This window comes from Acomys russatus, chromosome 16 (genome assembly GCF_903995435.1).
Source record: "Acomys russatus chromosome 16, mAcoRus1.1, whole genome shotgun sequence".
Taxonomy (NCBI): Eukaryota; Metazoa; Chordata; class Mammalia; order Rodentia; family Muridae; genus Acomys; species Acomys russatus.
The window spans coordinates 1,671,738-1,690,258 of record NC_067152.1 but is presented as its reverse complement, the minus strand read 5'-3'; the positions used below and the strand labels follow the sequence as shown (position 1 = coordinate 1,690,258).

The 18,521-nt window shown below is 44.1% G+C and overlaps 1 protein-coding gene and 1 non-coding gene across 2 annotated transcripts in view; both read right to left on the bottom strand.

Annotated features, from left to right (window-relative positions):
• Mettl16 (methyltransferase 16, N6-methyladenosine) overlaps positions 1 to 17,627 on the bottom strand; it is a 44,106-nt gene extending 26,479 nt beyond the window's left edge. Inside the window, exons 1-4 of the mRNA XM_051157938.1 lie at positions 17,465 to 17,627; positions 15,414 to 15,541; positions 3,447 to 3,646; positions 270 to 410 (exon numbers count right to left, since the gene is read on the bottom strand). Of these exons, the coding sequence (XP_051013895.1) occupies positions 270 to 410; positions 3,447 to 3,646; positions 15,414 to 15,541 (469 nt within the window). The 5' untranslated portion in view covers positions 17,465 to 17,627. The remainder of the gene's footprint in view (positions 1 to 269; positions 411 to 3,446; positions 3,647 to 15,413; positions 15,542 to 17,464) is intronic.
• On the bottom strand, positions 9,774 to 9,918 carry LOC127200889 (small nucleolar RNA SNORA48). Its single transcript, XR_007832109.1, has one exon. It is a non-coding gene; the product is annotated as a small nucleolar RNA SNORA48 (small nucleolar RNA).
• Positions 17,628 to 18,521: the final 894 nt, after the last annotated feature.

The window sequence follows — 18,521 nt, the reverse complement described above, 5'->3', positions numbered from 1 at the left end:
AGCCATCCGCCTGCCTCTGCCTCCCGAGTGCTGGGTTTGAAGGCGTGCACCACCATTCATCTTTAATCTCAGCACTGGGAGGCAGATGCAAGATCTCCATGAGTTTGAGGTCAACCTGGTGTACAAAGTGAGTTCCAGGACAGCCAGAGCTGCATAGAGACTGTCTCAAACAAACAAAATATATTCACAGTAGATGATAATATTACATGTTAAATTATTAAAGTTTTAATAAACAAATCTTGAGGGGCTATTTATTCAGAGGAACCAACCTTTAATGAGATCAGACAGGTTATTCCGCTCCACGTTTTTCTTAGCATAATTGAAGCACATATCATCCACTTCTGTTGCCAGGAAATACCAGCCGTTTAAGGTTGCTCCGAGTAAGGGATAGATGCAGGATGCCCCAGTACCTAGTAGATAAAAACCGAGAGGGGAAGGATCATCTTTCCAGCCTGCACTGTAACTCACACAGGAGGGTATTCTGCGGCTACTGGGCTCACTCCTCTTTTCACCCAGGAGTCTTACCTTGTACCCACAAACTCCCAAGAGGACAAAATCCTTCCTGCACTATACTTATATGCTGTGTGTAAAATGAAGTGTGGCTAACTGGAGGCCCATGAAAACATAGCTTATTAACCTAATGTGACCAAAATACTTTATAAAATTCAAATTGCTTATACAAATCAACAAAACTCAATTTCCTCAATGTAATGCTATTGTCACAACGCCACAGTAGTGCCTTCAGGCAGATCAATGCAGTGGCACACACCTGCAATTCCAGCACTTGGGAAGCAGAGGCAGTAAGGCTGTGAATTTGAGACCCTGTCTCAAAGGGAAGGGAGAAATACAAACAAAACAAAACATGAGGACAAACATAGTTCATTCTCAAAAAGCAGAAGAATGGCATATCTGTGTGTGTGATTTTCAAGGCATCGATGGTCCAGTTCTCTGTGGTGGTGGAGAATGTCAGTATGTCAGTAACTGACTAGCCCTAGCACAGATACATACTGAGATGCTTTGTTCGGGGAGAGGGGGAGGATCAGCTTTAATAGCCAGTATCTGTTCCTAAATTTGCATGTAGGGCCCCTAACCGTAGACTAATCCACTTTTCCCCTCAAAGGCTGCCTTTACAGCCAGTGACAAATCTCCAGTGAGTTTTTCAAAGGAAAGGAAAGCTAGGGTCTCTCCCAATAGCTACAGGCTGGACCAGCCACTGCAGGGCTGGTTCCCCTGACCACAAACTGACTGCACTGCAGCTTCTAGTTCAGAGACGCCCTCGCTCATCCCGTCACCTCTTCATGACCTATTCTCAACAGGCTAGGAGACAGAGACCAAAGTAAATGCTGCAATATTTAACCTCTTTGCCTGCCATAGTTACTGTCATCAGCAAACACCTCCTTGGGACTTGAGAGGTAGAAAGAAGAGGACAGCCAGCTCCTCAAGAGTCACAGTTGTTTAGGCCTGGGCATTCCAAAGAGCTACAGTCACTTAGAATGCTTTCACCTCTGAAGGAAAAAAATAAAGGACCTTCTTTTTTATTTTGTCTCAAAGGGGGAAAACGCAGGTAATCCCACACCCTCCTCAAGTTGTTCCTCAACCCTAAGACCAAGAAACTTGCATTCTGACATACTGATAGCCCCAGAAAGCCAAATGACATTTTAAGTGAGTAATAATCTTCTAATGATAAATAAAAATGACAAGCATAGTCATAGAATTAGAGCAAACTGATGGGAGTCTGGGGGAAGAGTTTATATAGAACCCTAATTAGAAAGAATATGATTTCAACAAGCATTGCCCCTTGTGAAGAGCTAAAATCCATTAACCTCATGTATCCCCAGGTGCTATGTAAGAGGGTTTGGGGCATAATTAAAATGCAATTAGCACCAAATAGGCTAGAGTCTCTTTTCTCCACCTCTTCCCCTACTTATGGTCTCACTGCATGGTCCAGGCCAGCACTGGCATGGAACTTGCTATCCTCTCACTGCCACAGCCCAGTGCTGGGATCCCAGATGCCACCACACCTTTCTTTCCTTCTTCCTTTCTTTCTTTTTCCTAAGCCCATCAGCCACCTTCTATCATGAACATAAAAGGTAAGAGCTTTAAGTGAACTCCATCAGGTCTCCATGCTTACCTCATATAAAGCTTAGAATTTGAATGTTAAAAGAATAATGCCTAGGCTGGATGGATGGCTCAGTGGTTAAGAACACTGACTGCTCGTCCAGAGGACCCGTGTTCAATTCCCAGCATCCACATGGCAGCTCACAACTGTCTGTAATTCTAAGAGCTGACATCCTCACACAGACATACATACGGGCAAAACACCAATGCACATAAAATGAAAATAAATAAACTGTTTTAAAAGAGTAATCCCTTTATCCAACAACTTTGGTAGGCCTTGAGAGATAATAACTATAGTTTACTGTGTAGTGACAAATAAAAGTATTAACAAAGTATTATAACTAAGAAAGTAACCTTTCTTAGGTTCAAGGTCAGATAAAGTGTTTTTTGAAAACGCAGATTTGAGTTGACAAGTATAGTATTAATAGGAGTGAACACGATGGAGACGGGCGAGGTCTCAGGCACACAAAACAGCACAGGAAAAAGGTCTGGGGCTCTAAAAGACAAGCGTGGAAAACAAAAGAAAAATTATGTAAGATGGGGCTTACAGAACCAAGGAAGATTGTGAGTTTGAGGACAGCCTGGTCTATAAAGTGAGTTCAGGACAGCCAAGGCTACACAGAGAAACTCTGTCTCAAAAAAACCAAAACCAAATCAAAACAAAAGAACCCAGAGAAGAGGGTAAGACACAAACAGCAGAAATTCTGATAGGCCAAACCAAAGGCTTTAAGTATAAGTGTTAGTATTCTGCTTAAGTCTGCCTACCTGTGATGTCACTGCTTACCTGCCACGGGGGCGTGGCCCTACCCAGAGTCATACATGCAGACAGAACACTGTATACTTAATAAATAAATTTTTTTAAAAAGATTTATTATTTATTTATTATCATGTATACAGTGCTCTGCCTGCTTGTACATCTGCAGGCCAGAAGAGGGCATTAGATCACATTATAGATGGTTGTGAGCCACCATGTGGTTGCTAGGAATTGAACTCAGGACCTCCAGAAGAGCAGGCGGAACCTTTAACCTCTGAGCCATCTTTCCAGACCCTAAAAACTGTTTAATAACGGAGTAAACAATGCCCAAAACCACAGATGTTAAGGTAGCAACTGGAAAGCTAAGTGGACAAGGGCTTCTTTCTCCTTCCGCACTTCTCTTCCCGCTTGCTCCCTAACTGACATGGACATCCCTTCTCAGGAGGAACCAGGGCCACGTGCCGCAAATAAAGGCTTCTGTCATAGCTAGTGTTAGAAGAGCTTACAGAAAATCTGACAATGCAAAGCCTATGCAGCTTACTTTTAGCCCCAAAAGGAAAAATGAACTACCCACCTATGTCAATTCCTCTTCGGAGAGTACTTTTGTCAGAGTCCTGGTGACCAATCAGATCTTCAACCCAGTGAATATAGTTAAGCCTCAGGGGAACCGTGGGAATCAGTCTCTCTAAAGGAATGTCAATACAAAGTCCAAAGTCCTCTCTCAGGAGCGTACAAGTCAGAGCTCTGACTGCTTCCGGGTCTTTGAAATTAAGACTGAGGAGCAGAGAAAGAGAAGACAACTCGTTAGTATGCACCACTGTGCGGTACTAGCCCCTTCGCCTTATCAGGTAGCTATACTAGGGAACCAATGACCATTTCAATTCCCTAAAGAAATAGCACATGGAGCCAGGCGTGGTGGCGCACGCCTTTAATCCCAGCACTCGGGAGGCAGAGGCAGGCGGATCGCTGTGAGTTCGAGGCCAGCCTGGTCTACAAAGTGAGTCCAGGATGGCCAAGGCTACACAGAGAAACCCTGTCTCGAAAAACCAAAAAAAAAAAAAAAAAAAAAAAGAAATAGCACACGGGGCTGGAGAGATGGCTCAGAGGTTAAGAGCGCTGCCTGCTCTTCCAAAGGTCATGAGTTCAATTCCCAGCAACCACATGGTGACTCACAGCCATCTATAATGAGATCTAATGCTCTCTTCTGGCCTGCAGGCATACATACAGACAGATCACTGTATGCATAATAAATAAATAAAATCTTTTTAAAAAAGAAAGATAGAACAAAGAAATAGCACATGGAAAGTTACACTCAGCCAGGTGTGGAGGCAGAGGCAGGCGGATCGCTGTGAGTTCGAGGCCAGCCTGGTCTACAAAGCGAGTCCAGGACAGCCCAGGCTACACAGAGAAACCCTGTCTCAAAAATCAAAAAAGAAAAAGAAAAGTTATATTCAGCATGCAGTACAACAGCAGATACACAGGGATCCTTGACATCTTCACAGCCTATGAAAAGCAGTATAGTTATCCACAGGGGTTAAGAGTACCTCTGTTAGCCAGGCAGTAGTGTCGCACGCCTTTAATCGCAGCGCTCGGGAGGCAGAGGCAGGTGGATCGCTGTGAGTTCGAGGCCAGCCTGGTCTACAAAGGGAGTCTAGGACAGCCAAGGCTACACAGAGAAACCCTGTCTCGAGGGGGAAAAAAAAAAAAAGAATACCTCTGTTCCAATTCCTGTTTCCTGTCTTAGCTATAAGAATCTGGGCAGGCCTAGCTGATTAAGGGTAGGAGTACCAACATCAGTTCCAAATTACAGTCTCTGAAAAGAACACAGCTTTTGATCTGTACTAAGTACACAAATGCTGGGGTTTTTGGTTTGTTTTGTTTTGTTTTGTTTTGTTTTTTACTATCATCAACATCATTGACACTAACACATTCTTCAAAAACTCACTCAAAAATGGGGGGAAATGGCTGGGCAGTGGTGGCATGCACCTTCAATCCCAGCACTCAAGAGGTAGAGGGCAAGAGGGTCTCTATGGGCTTGAGATGGACACACTATCTACAGAGTAAATTCCAGGACAGCCAAGGCTACAGAGAAACCCTGTTTAAAAAAAAACAAAAGAAACAAGACAACCACAGCAAAAGCAGCATAAAGATGCTCAGTAACAGTCAGGTGTGTTGGCGCGCCCTCTCCTCTCCACACTGGGAGAGCAGAGAGCAGCCTGTGAGGTCTACGTAGCTCCAGATAACTCAGAGATCCTAGCTCCAAATCAGACTGAACACAATACTCTATTTTACTCCTTTGGACCCAATCAAGTTTATTAAAAGAGTGAACTACCTCCATCTTCTTCAAGGACAGAAATAAAATTGAATCATACACATTGAAAAAAACCCATATTCAATTAAGACACTAAATATTCACCTCCTATTCCAATACACTAGGTGATCTAATATCCCATCATACTGTGTTTGTAAAGTCTTACATTTTCAAATGTAAAGCTTTTAAAATTAGGCCAGTGGTGGTGGTGCATGCCTTTAATCGCAGCACTCGGGAGGCAGAGGCTAGCGGATCACTTTGAGTTTGAGGCCAGCCTGGTCTACAAAGCGAGTCTAGGCCACAGAGAAACTCTGTCTTGAAAAAAAAAAAAAAAAAAAAAAAAAAGTGTTTCTAGGTTACTAGGTTTAATTTAAAAGGCTTTTTATTTATTTATTTTTGTTTTGTTTTTCAAGACAAGGTTTCTTCTCTGTGTAGCCTTGGCTGTTCTGGACTTGCTGTATATACCAGGCTGGTCTTGAAGGTGTAGTTAAATATTTCTGTTTTCTGCCAGGCATAGTGGTGCACGCCTTTAATCCCAGCAACCAGGGAGGCAGAGGCAGGTGGATCTCTCAAGTTTGAGACCAGCCTGATCCATAGTGAGGAAAAGGCCAGCCAAAACTACATAGTGAGACCCTGCCTGTCTCAAAGAAAAAAAAAAAGTATAGGTGAGACTATATGTACAAAGCCCTGGGTCAGACTCCCAGGACCACATTAAACTGGGCATAGTTGTATATACCCGTGTAATCTCAGTACTTGGGAGGATCAGAAATCCACAGCTATCCTTGGTCACACAGCAAGTTCAAGGCTAGCCTAAGCTTCATAAGATCCTCTGCCAAAAATATCCACCTCTCTGTCACACCCCACCATCACTAGCAACAACAAAGAAAAGGAAGCTATAAAATTGAGAGAAAGCAAAGGAAAGAGGAAAAAGGAAGAGGGAAGGGAAAGGGGGAATGATGTAACTATACATAATTTCATTTTTTTTTTTTAATTTAAAATGTGCCTCCCTGTCTCTCTCTGACCTCCCCTTGCCTTTGCAACTATGCGGATTAAGTGTTTACCTAGTATGCACAGGAACCCTGGGTTTGACCCTCAGTTGCACGAAACTAAAATCTACTGTCAGGCATAAAAGCACATATCTGAAGTCTCAACAATTAAGAGGCAGAAGCAGAAAGATCTTTGCAAGTTCAAGGCTATCCAGGTCTACACAGTGAAGGCCAAACAGACTGTCTCCAACAGCAATCCCCCAAACACACACACATAACTTTCTCTCTCATTCTAATAAATTATAACACTTGCTTTATTAATGAGAAGCTATAACCTATCACCAAAATCACTGCATATGAAGTGGAGGGAAGACCAATGAAGGGAATGAATGGAAACAGATTCTTAGCCTCTATGAACAAAGTTGAGTGTTCATTTTGTAGTTCTAAGAAGAGGCAGACATTAGTCGAAGTGTTGGAAATCCTTTGTAGGGCAAACTCTAGTCACCCAACTTCGCCACTTAAATATCTAGGTCACATTATCACCCTGGGACACTGCAAATCCTAAGCACAGGCAAGATCTTTTTTTATTCTCATTTCCAAGATCACAGGGAGGCCAAGGAACTAAATTTAGCTCTCATGTGAAAATTAGCATTTATTCATTCCATCAGTCTTTGTTGTTTGTTTAACACATGCAGCTTCACAAAACAGCCTATTGTCAACAGACTTCTCATTTCCCCAGAATGATTACCACTCTGCTGTAAATGAATACTTTAATTATGTCATCTCTAGAGATGAGTTCTAGAATGTGCATTTCCACTATACAAGGATGGCCTAACAATGGTTATAATACTGCAGAAGCTGAACCTCAAATGTGTCCATAAACAACCAAAGCCTGTCGGCCTTGTTGCAACACTGGCCTCAGCCACTGGATCATCAATGAGATGCTAAAAACACTAAACACTTGTGGAAGAGTACAACCAACCTTCAGTGTTGGTCTTTGGTTTAAAAACAAAGCTGGGGGTTGGAGAGATGGTTCAGAGGTTGAGAGCACTGTCTATTCTTCCAAAGGTCATGAGTTCAATTCCCAGCAACCACATGATGGCTCACAACCATCTACAATGAAATCTGGTGCCCTCTTCTGGTATGCAGACACATTTGGGCAAAATATTGTATAAATAATAATACATCTTTTTTAAAATTTAAAAAAAATAAAAAGAGCGGGGCGTGGTGATGCACACCTTTAATCCCAGCACTCAGGAAGCAGAGGCCAGCAGGCTGCTGTGAGTTCAAGGCCAGCATGGTCTACAAAGAGCGTTCCAGGACAGCCAAGATAACACAGAGAAACCCAATCTCGAGAAACTAAAAAACAAAAACAAAAAACCACTATGTTCACACTATGTCACACTATGTTCAAGATCAACTAACAGAGCTCACACAAACAGCAGGCTGTTGCTATGGAGTTGGGAACTATGAAAAAAACAAAACCTAAAATTAAATTGCAGCACTCTGATACAATTATCACAAAGCAGTTGAGGGATACAGGAGAGAACAGAGACATCATTACATTGTCAATACTGGCTACCTCAGCCCTACCAAGCTTTGTAACAATAGGGATATCTGCCCTTAATCAAGTGTTATATGTTAATCACTATACATAAGTCATCACTAAGCTTTTCTTTTTTCTCTTTTTTTTTTTAAATGCAAATGGCTTATTTAACAATTGCAGGTCACCCCATGGGTGAAGTGGTGGATATCCAGGACCCAGCAGCAGGGTCAGCGCAACCTCTGAGCCGATTTCTGACTCCAATAGAGTGAGCACATCACCCTCTCGAACAGGTCTTTGACATTTTGAATGCTAGAGTGGCTGGCGTCATCCATAAATTCCACATGCACCTGCGTGCACTGTCCCTGCGAACCGGTCCTGACCAGCACTTTGGTTACCCTAGCCAGCTTTATGGGTTGCACCCAGCTCAAGGCGGAGAGCCTTTTTCTTTTTCTTTTCAAGATTTGTTTATTAGGTACACAGTGTTCTATTTGCATATACTCCTGGAGGCCAGAAGAGGACACCAGATTTTAGGGGGGGATGGACTGATGTATTTTGATGCTAATTAGTGTTATTGTCTCTGTGACCAACCTTTTACTTAATAAAAAGCCATTCCACCTGGGCAGGGCAAAGGAGATAGTGAGGCTAGAAGAGAGAATTCTGGGAAGAAGACGGACCGCCACCAGAAAGGAGAAGGGGAAACACCTAAAGTGAAGAGAAGAAGGTCGCCAAGGGTTAGTTGGAGGAGAAGCACATGGCCGGCGGTGTGGATGGAGAATCCAGCCCAGATGAAGAACATTAGCAAGTATTTGGGATTGATAGAAGTTATTAGAAACAGATGGCATGAGATTGAGGCAGGGATCCCATGCCTGCCCCACTATGGGAGGTAGTTTAAAGGATTGTTATCTGCCCTGCCCCAGGTTAACTAAGGCTATTTTAAAATATACCAAGTGTCTGTGTCTTAATTGATTGCTAGCAGGGCCTACAGATAATACATGTAATTAAAAAAAAAAAAAAAGAAAGAAAGAAAGAAAAGAAAAGGGGCATTTTAGCAATACAGGGAATCACGAACTCTGACCTAATCAGACAGGAAGGCAGTTTTTCTGCTAGAAGCAGCTAGGCCACTGACACAGGAGAGCTCACCTCCCATCTCCTATACATAGGTATACATAGGTATAGGAGATCCCTTCTACATGGTAGTCATATGCATAATGCATATAACAGTGTTCTTTTTCCTGTAAAAGTAAATATACAATCCAGCAAGATAGCTCAGTAGGTAAAAGCATCTGTCACACAACCTGATGACCTAGTTCAATCTCCCACCACCAATGACTAAGTAAAAGAAGAGCTCTCAAATGCTGAGCTATGTACGGAGAGGCTGAAGAGACGGCACAACAGTGAAGTACATAAGCTGCTTTCCCACAAATCCCAGATTTGACTCCCCAACACCCACATGGCCATTCACAACAATCTGTAACTCCAGTTCCGGGAGATCTGAGCCTCTTCTGGCCTCCACATGCTCCGGAATACATGTGGTGCAGAGACATACATGCAGTTATACACACAAAATAAAATTAAAAACAAACAAAAATTTAAAGTTAGCAGACATTAGAAAGAAAAAAAAGGACATTACTTGGCCAGTCTTTTTCAAGTATGTATTCATCCCAGAGGGTGGTGGCACACGTCTTTAATCCCAGCACTCAGAGGCAAAGGCAGGCAGATCTCTGTGAGTTCAAGGCACAGTTTACAGTGAAAACAAATATGGCCATATGACTCTCATCATTAAGGAAAGTAGGGGAAGGGTTCTCCAGATTGCCCTATGCTCAGCTCCCCCAACACAAGATAGGGTAGAAGCCCCACATCACAGCCTAACAATCTAATCCAATCCCTGGATGCCACAGTGAGAGGACCAGCTGCTCAAAGTTGTTCTCTGACCTCCATACACTCATATGCAGTAACAAATAAGTTAAGAAAAAGTGTTAACAATGGCCATGTCTTCTTTTTATAGGCATATATGCTTTCCTCTGTGAAAGCTTTTTAATTTTTTAAATTCCTTCTTTTTTAAGTGTCCCCTAGCATGAAATAGCTTTGGCCACCAGATCAGGCATCAAGCTAGGATGAACAAAGGACTGATCTCTGCTATGCCCGTGCCTGACATAAGAACACCACCAGCAGCAAGGTGTCTCTTTGCCCATTGCCAGGGGTAATTCTTTACATCTATTATAAAACAGACACTTAAAGGACTGGCAAGATGGCTCAGTGTATAATGCCAGGTGCTGTCTGATAATGTGCGTTTGAGCCCAGAATCCACAAGCAGAGTAAAGGACTTCCATAAGCTCTAGCCTGATCTCCACACATGCTATGGCACATGACTGCACTCATGCACAAATGACAAACAAATGTAATAAAAACTTTTAATTTAAAAAAATTTTTGTTTTATGTATACAGGTGTTTTGCCTGTATGCATGACTGTGCACCACATGTATACAGTGCCCTCAGACACCAGAAGTGGCTATCAGATCATCTGGTATTTGAGTTAAACTGTTGTTAGCCACCAAGTGGGTGCTGGGAACCAAATTCAAGTCCTCAGTAAGCACTCTTAACCACTAAGTAATCTCTCCAGTCACAGAAATAATTTCTTTTAATTAACTATGAGCTGGGCTGTGGTGACACGTACCTTTAATCCCAACACTCGGGAAGCAGAGGCAGGCAGATCTCTGAATTTGAGGACAGTCTATTCTACAGAGCTAGTTTCAGGACAGCCAAGGCTAAATTAAAAAAAACAAAACAAAACAGTCTCTTGCTGGGTGGTAGTGGCCCATGCCTGTAATCCCAACACTTGGAAGGCAGAAGTAAGTGGACTGCTACAAGTTCGAGGCCAGTCTGGTCTATAATGAGAGTCCAGGACAGGCAAGGCCACACAGAGAAACCCTGTCTCAGAAAAAAGAAAAAAAGAAACAAAGAACTGGAGAGGCAGAGACAGGTGGATCTCTGAGTTCAAGGCCAACCTGGCCTACAAAGTGAGTCCAGGACAGCCAGAGTGAAACCCTGTCTTGCAAAGCCAAAAAAAAAGAAAGAAAGTCCAATCTCAAAAAAACAAAAAGCAAAATCTTTGCCAAGCATAAATGGCAAACACCTATAAGGCCTATGTATAATATGCCAATAAAAATAATTTAAAAAGCCGGGCGTGGTGGGGCACGCCTTTAATCCCAGCACTCGGGAGGCAGAGGCAGACAGATTGCTGTGAGTTCGAGGCCAGCCTGGTCTACAAAGTGAGTCCAGGATGGCCAAGGCTACACAGAGAAACCCTGACTCGAAAAACAAAAAAAAAAAACAAAACAAAAAAATTTAAAAGTCCAATTCAAAGAGACTGGAGAGATGGCTTAGTGGTTAAGAGCACTGGCTAGGCTGCACACTGTGCATTCTGGGAGGCAGAGGCAGGCAGGTCTCTGTGAGTCTAAGACAGCCAAGGCTACAGAGAAACCCACATGGCAGCTCACAACTGTCTGAACTCCAGTTCTAAAGGATCCATACCCTCACACAAGCACATGCAGGCAAACATCAATGCATGTGGGGAGCCAAGACCCTAGCCGGCAAGCATCTCGGACCTTGGCATAATACATTGAGTGGACCTGGGGCAGGATGCCTTGTGACCTCTACCCTCCTTGCCTCAGGGTACATTCCAGAAGGCTGCCTTGTGACCTCTTCCCCTCCCTCAAGATATTCTCCAGCTGTTCTCAGTGTTCCCAGAATTACAGAGGCTTTCAGAGGACGAGCAGAATAAAGTCTATAGATAACACCTTGTGGTTCCAGATGCCTAACAATTCCACCCAGCCCCAGAACCACAGGGGCCCTCGCCCTGCCAAACTTCCTGGCTTCCTGATATCTTGCGAAAACCGCCCACCCGGATCACCGGACTCAGCCTCCTGCTTCAGTGGTACATAATTGCCTGTGAGAAAATAAAATTTGGTCAGCTTGATCAGACTCCTTGACTTGCTGTCCGTTCTTTGCATCTCTTGTCCCCCATCCTCTCCCTAGGGGTCCGAGGGTCCCAGTTGATTGTCCCTCGGGTCCGGACAAATGCACATAAAATAAAACTCCAAAGTGTGAGATAAATGTACAGATTTTCACAGGAGAATAAAACACTCACTGTCAGCATTTCACATTGTACTGACTTAAAGAGGCAGCATCCTGGCACAATAGTACAACCTTTAGTCTCAAAAATCTGTCTGGGGATGGGGAGACTTGTGGTATTACAAAGGACCTGAGTTCAGCACCCACAGAACAGCTCACAACCACATGTGACTCCCTCTTATGACCTCTACAGACACATGGACGCTTACTTACACTCAGACACACAACCCACGCATGCACGGTACCCAGGACGGAGGAACAGCTCAGTAACAGTGCTTGCTTCACAGGCATGGAGCCCTGTACTAAAGCCCTGCAGCACAAATTAACCAACCCTTTTCAGGCTCCCCAATATGAAGAATTATATCTAGGAATAATCAAAATGCTACACAATGCTTTTAAATGTTTATTATGTGCATTTGTGCACGGGCTACAGAGTGTTTGTGGGAGTTGGCTCTCTTCTTGCACTACTGTGGGACCCTGGAGGATCACACTCAGGTCCTCAGGCTGGGGTCAGGGCCCTCTATCACCAGCCGACTCTGCACCTGACTGTTCTTTGTGACTTGTTCTTTGCTTTCCTTGCTTCCTCCTTCCTCTTAATCATCCACACCCGCACGGTTCTCCACACTGACTACATCTATGTCCTAAACACTGAATTCTTGCTTCACTTCTATTCAACCTTCAACAAGCTGCCATCCCACCACCACTGTGCCCCTTTCTTTGAACTTATTTCCCGCCGCCTATGAAACAGTCCCCTCAGGTATTCCAAAGTCCTCAGACCCAATACGCCCAACTGAAACTATCATCTCCTGAAAGTCAGCTGATGGGTGTTCTGTACTTTTCTTATAATTGGCACTACATTTTCCCTCTGGCTATGGGAGGACCACAGGCTCCACACATGGGCTCTTCTCTTCCTAACTTCTACCACATATTGCTAATTGTACTTGGGAATTTCTCTGGGCTCCACTCACCGCCTTCACCTAGACAGGCCACTAATATACTTAATCTGGGATAAAAACAAACCATTTCTTAGCTACCTTAATTCTCTCTGCAACTCATTCTCTACAGTGTTCTTAGAAATATTAGCTATTTATGAGCTGGAGAGATGGCTCAGCAGTTAAGAACACTCGCTATCCCTGCAGAGGACCCAGGTTTGATTCCCAGCACTCACATGGTGGCGCCTTAGGAGGCTCCTGCACACATACTGCACATACATACACCAAGTTCTCACACACACACACATACACACACACACACAGACAACACAAATGGGAAAAATGTGTATGTTTAAACACAATTCTTGAGCCAGACATGATTGCACATGCCTTTAATCCCAGCACTCAGGGAGGCAGAGGAAGGCAGGTGGATTCTGTGAGTTTGACACCAGCTTGGTCTACAGAGTCCAGGACAGCCAAGGCTACACAGAGAAACCCTGTCTGGAAAATAAAAGAAAGAAAGAAAAGCCAAACCAAAGGGGGCATGGGTGGACTTATAAAATTAATAGAAAACAATACAATTACCAGCCAAAACTCAGGGTTTAGTAACATAAAAAAGCCACACTTGGGGTCAGAGAGACAGCTCAGTGGTTGAGATCACTGACTGCTCTTGGAGAGGTCCTGAGTTCAATTCCCAGCACCCATATGGCATCTCATAACTGCCTGTAACTCCAGTTTCAGAGAATCCGATACCCTCTCACAGACATACATGCAGGCAGAACACCAATGCAAGTAAAATAAATAAATAATTTAAATTTTAAAAATTTTAAAAACACACACACACTCAAAGCCTGGAGAGGTATGCCTTTAATGCCAGCACTTGAGAGGCAGAGGCAGGCAGATCTGAAGCCAACCCAGTCTACAGAGCAAGTTCAAGAACAGCCAGGACTACACAGAAAAACCCCGACTCAAAAAACAAACAAACAACAACAACAAAAAAAAACCCCAACACATTGACAATAGCATTAAAAATGGGTAAGATCATGCAAACAAGCCTGAATTTCAGGGGAGCTGGAAAGATAGCTTAGTGGTTAAGAGCACTGGCTGCTCTTCCAGAGAGACACCAGTTCCATTCTCAGCACCCACCTGGGTGTAACTCTAATTCAGAAGACCTGATGCCAGAAGCTTCTGAGCTCCACAGTGCCAGATGCACACGTGGTACAGACACACATGCAGGTAAAACACCCATACACATAAAAAAATTACAAAGACAACAATAAAAACCTGAATTTCAGGTGGCAGAGATGGCCCGTTGTGTAAAGGAGTTTGCCACCAAGCCGCAGTTCCATCCCTGGGGCCCATCCAGTAGGAGAGCACCTACTTGTGGTAAGTTGTCCTAACTTCCATACATGCGCCATGGCGACCATAGCCTTCCCACCACCATGTGCACAAACAAATGCAAAGATATCTGTCCCTGATAGAGGACTATTCTTTTGGGTTTTTCCCTTTATTTTTATTTTATGTGTATGGCTATTTTATCTGCATGTTTAAACCTCAGGGATGCAGTACCTTCAGAGGCCAGAAGAGGGTGTTATAACCAGTGGAAGTGGAGTTCCAGGCAATTGTGAGCCAGAATGTGTGCTGGAAATCAAACCCAGGTCTTCTGAAAGAGCAGCCAGTGCTCTAACCACTAAACCACCTCTCCAGCCTCCTGAGAACTATTCTTGGTTTCTTTTCTGTTTTGGTTTTTTCAAGACAGGGTTTCTCTGTGTAGTCTTGGCTGTCCTGGACTTTCTTTGTAGACCAGGCTGGCCTCGAACTAACAGCGATCCGCCTGCCTCTGCCTCCCGAGTGCTGGGATTAAAGGCATGCGCCACAATGCCTGGCTTTAAGAACTATTCTTTTTCAATTTATTATTTATACAATATTCTGCCGGCATGCGGGAAGAGGATACTAGATCTCGTTATAGATGGTTGTGAGCCACCATGTCGTTGCTAGGAATTGAACTCAGGACCTTTGGAAGAACAAACAGTGCTCTTAACCTCTGAGCCATCTCTCCAGCCCCCAAGAACTATTCTTTACTGAAAGATATATAAATAACTTTTCTCTGATACCAGAACCCCAACACAAACCCTAAGAACTATGAATTTCTTTTTTGTCTGTTTTCTTGTTCTGTTTTATTTTTTTTCAAGACAGGGTTTCTGTATAGCACTCATAAAGGTATGTCCTGGAATTCACTCTGTAGACCAGGTTGACCTCAAAATCAGAGATTTAAAAAAACAACAACAAAAGGGCCCAGCATGGTGGCACATGCCTTAGTCCCAGCATTCTAGAGGCGGAGGCCAGCCTGGTCTACAAAGCAAGTCCAGGACAGCCAAGGCTACACAGAGAAACCCTGTCTCGGAAAAAGAGAGAGAGAGACAGAGAGAGATTTTCCACTTTTCTCACCTGGTAGATTTAAAAAATTGACACTCAGAGTAGATAATGAATTTATCCAAGATCATGTGAGGCTTTTCATGAAATGTGACGGTTAACATTCAGGTCTTCCGTGGGTCCAGCTTGCTTCCTATCACATCGTGTCCACTTGGATCACACACAAGTGATACATATTAGTAACTTGTCATGTGTTACCTACCTTACTCTCCCATTCAGATTTATCTGAATATGTTGCTTAAAATCTGGGTATTTGGATGCCAGATATGCGAAGTCAGGCGGCTTGTCCTTGTATCTATTTCTTGCATGCATTGATTTGCTCAGTGCCATCTTTAAAGAGAGAGGGAAGAGGAGATGAGAGAGAGGGAGAGAAAATCAGCATATTTAGTTTGGAAGCAACATGCCCCTAACACCAGTACTTGAGAGGCAAAGACAGGATCACAGTTACCTTGAAACCAGCCTGGGCTACAGAGTGAGTTCCAGGCCAGCCTGGGATACACAGTGAGTTCCAAGCCAGTCTGGGCTACAATATGAAACCCTGCCTCAAAAGCAAACAGTAAGAAGCTGGGCTGGTGGCACAAGCCTTTAATCCCAGCAGTACCAGGTGGATCACTGAGTTCCAGGACAGCCAGGTCTACAACATGTGTCCAACACAACCAAGGCTACTGCCCTGTCTCAAAAAAACAAAAAGGAAGCAAACAGTAAGGCACTGGCTGCTATTCGGGGTGGCATGAAATGTACATACAAGGAACACATTCCCACTTTGTTTAGGTCTTTGGTCAGATGTCACCTCATTAACATCTTCCCTGAGCACCTCACAAAAACATCCCAGTGGCAGAAAAGGAACACACACTTTATTACCTTCCTAGCTTCTGTCTTTTGAATTTACTCCCTTGACATTATATACACATTGGCTTTAGTCTTTACAATCTTCCTTACAAGTAAGCTTCATGAGGGGAGGCATTTGTTCACTGAGGGAACTCACAACAGGACCGGTAAAAATAGACAAATAATAATAATAATAATAATAATAATAATAATAATAATAATAATAATAATAATAATAGTAATAATAATAATAATTGATTATATTTTTTTTAATTTCTATTTATTTATTAAGTATACAATGTTTTGCCTGCATATATGCCCACGCTCCAGAAGAGGGCACCAGGTTGCCTAGATGGTTGTGAGCCACCATGTGGTTGCTGGGAATTGAACTCAGGACCTTTGGAAGAGCAGCCAGTGCTCTTAACCACTGCGCTATCTCTCCAGCGTCTAATTTTTAAAATTTACAAAAGAGTAGGCACTCAACTACTTGTTGATTGTGAGGAATATTTAGTCCCCTGGAGACACAGCTCAGAGTAACAGAGCATTTCTCTAGTATGTGCCAAGCTTGGGTTCAAGGAAACTACTGTGTGAATCACTGAAACATAGGGCTCTCTTTCTGAATGGGCAGTCCAGTTGAGTCTCAACAATGACCCAAAAAAAAAAAAAAAAAAAAAAAAAAAAAAAAAAAAGGCTCATCTGAGTGGGTCCAAAAACTAAAGCCATTGAGGCCAACCTTCTCTCCTCTTTAACATTTCATGTTTCCTCAGTTCCTCTTGACTTTTTCATCTTCACACACCATTTCTATAGAATAGTCTATCTAGATTTGGCTTTTAGAATATCAACCTTTGGGGCAGTAGTGATGGATCTGCGGTTTAGAGCACTGGCTACTCTTCCTAAGGACCTGGGTTTGATTCCTAGCACCCAGTTGGCTGCTCACGACCATGTGTAACTCAGTCCCACGGCATCATCCTCTTCTGGTCTCCGCCGGCACTGTGCACGTGGTGCAGACCCAGATGCAAGCCAGACACCCACGTACAAAGCAAATAAAAGGGAGGGAGGGAGGAATATTTTTAAAAAGAACAGCAAACTCAGCAGATACCTCCCACCTCGACCCCAACACCTCCGTTTTCTCTCCATGCCCCCACCTCACAAATTTGACTTTTCTAGTTCCGCCGCTTCTCTGGCTCATGCTCGCCTTCCTCCCGCCTCGGCTTCAGCGCTCTCTAAACATCAGCCTAGGCGGGTGAAGGGGGCGATCTCTCCATCAACTCCTCCCACCCACCCACCCACACTCCCGCCTCGGGTCCCCGGTTTCAGATACCACATTAAGCCCCTGAGGAGCCGAGAACCGGAGGATAAAAGCCGGTGATGCACTGGTTAGGCGACCCATGAGCACAACCGGACGAGAGATTTTGGACCACGCACCTCGAAGGGCAATGTACTAGCCGGACGGCGTGCGCGGCGGGGGCCTGCACAAGCCCAGAATCCCAACCTACTCAGTCAGTCCAAGCTCCTAGAAACGCAGATGCTACGCTCCCAGCACGCCGCCATCTTGTGAAACCAATCAGCGCCGTGATTGGACAGGCCACTCTCGCGACATCTTTGGCCAGCCGGGGGGGGGGGGGGGGGGGGTGTAGAGGGAACTGTCGCGATACCTGGAGTTTACGGGGGAGCGTTTTCACCAGGACGTGGGGGCGTGGTCGCAAGCCTTCCGCCTCTCTGATGAGCTCACCAAATGGCTAGAGAGCTTGTCTTTTTGTTTGGCTGTGTCTCTCCTTTAGTTTTGTTTGAGACAGGGCCCTACAGTGGCCCAGGCTGGCATGGAATTAACTCCGTAACCCAGACTGGCCAGGGAGTTGGAGACATCCTTCTGCTGAGATAACCGGTGTGAGCTACCCCACCAAACTGTAAAACTTTTCTTCACCTTACTCCAGGCTTCCTAAATCATACTCTCTAGGCTTGGGCAGGGAATAGGAAGGCTAGAAAAGGATACTCTTGGGTTTGCTGGCAATTAATAGTTCTTGTACAGCAAGTCTATATGATGACACAGGCAGTAGTTACAGATAAACCTGTAAGGTGGCTACAATAATAGTAATAATGACAATAACTGGCATTTAGAAGCTGCTTTGGGGGCCGGGCGCGGTGGCGCACGCCTTTAATCCCAGGAGTCAGAGGCAGGCGGATCGCTGTGAGTTCGAGGCTAACCTGATCTACAAAGCAAGTCCAGGACAGCCAAGGCTAACCACGGAGAAAATCTGTCTCTGGGGAAAAACAAAAAAACAAAGCGAGTCCAGGACAGCCAAGACTACGCAGAGACACCCTATCTTGAAAAAACAAAACAAAACCTTGACGTCTTGCTTTCATTTTCTATCTACCACCTTTAGGCCTTTTATTGTCAACTTTTACAATGTTCTATTCTTGTGTGTCATAAAAAGCCAGTCACCTTGTATTCCTGAAACAAGACTGATCAATAAATACTTTT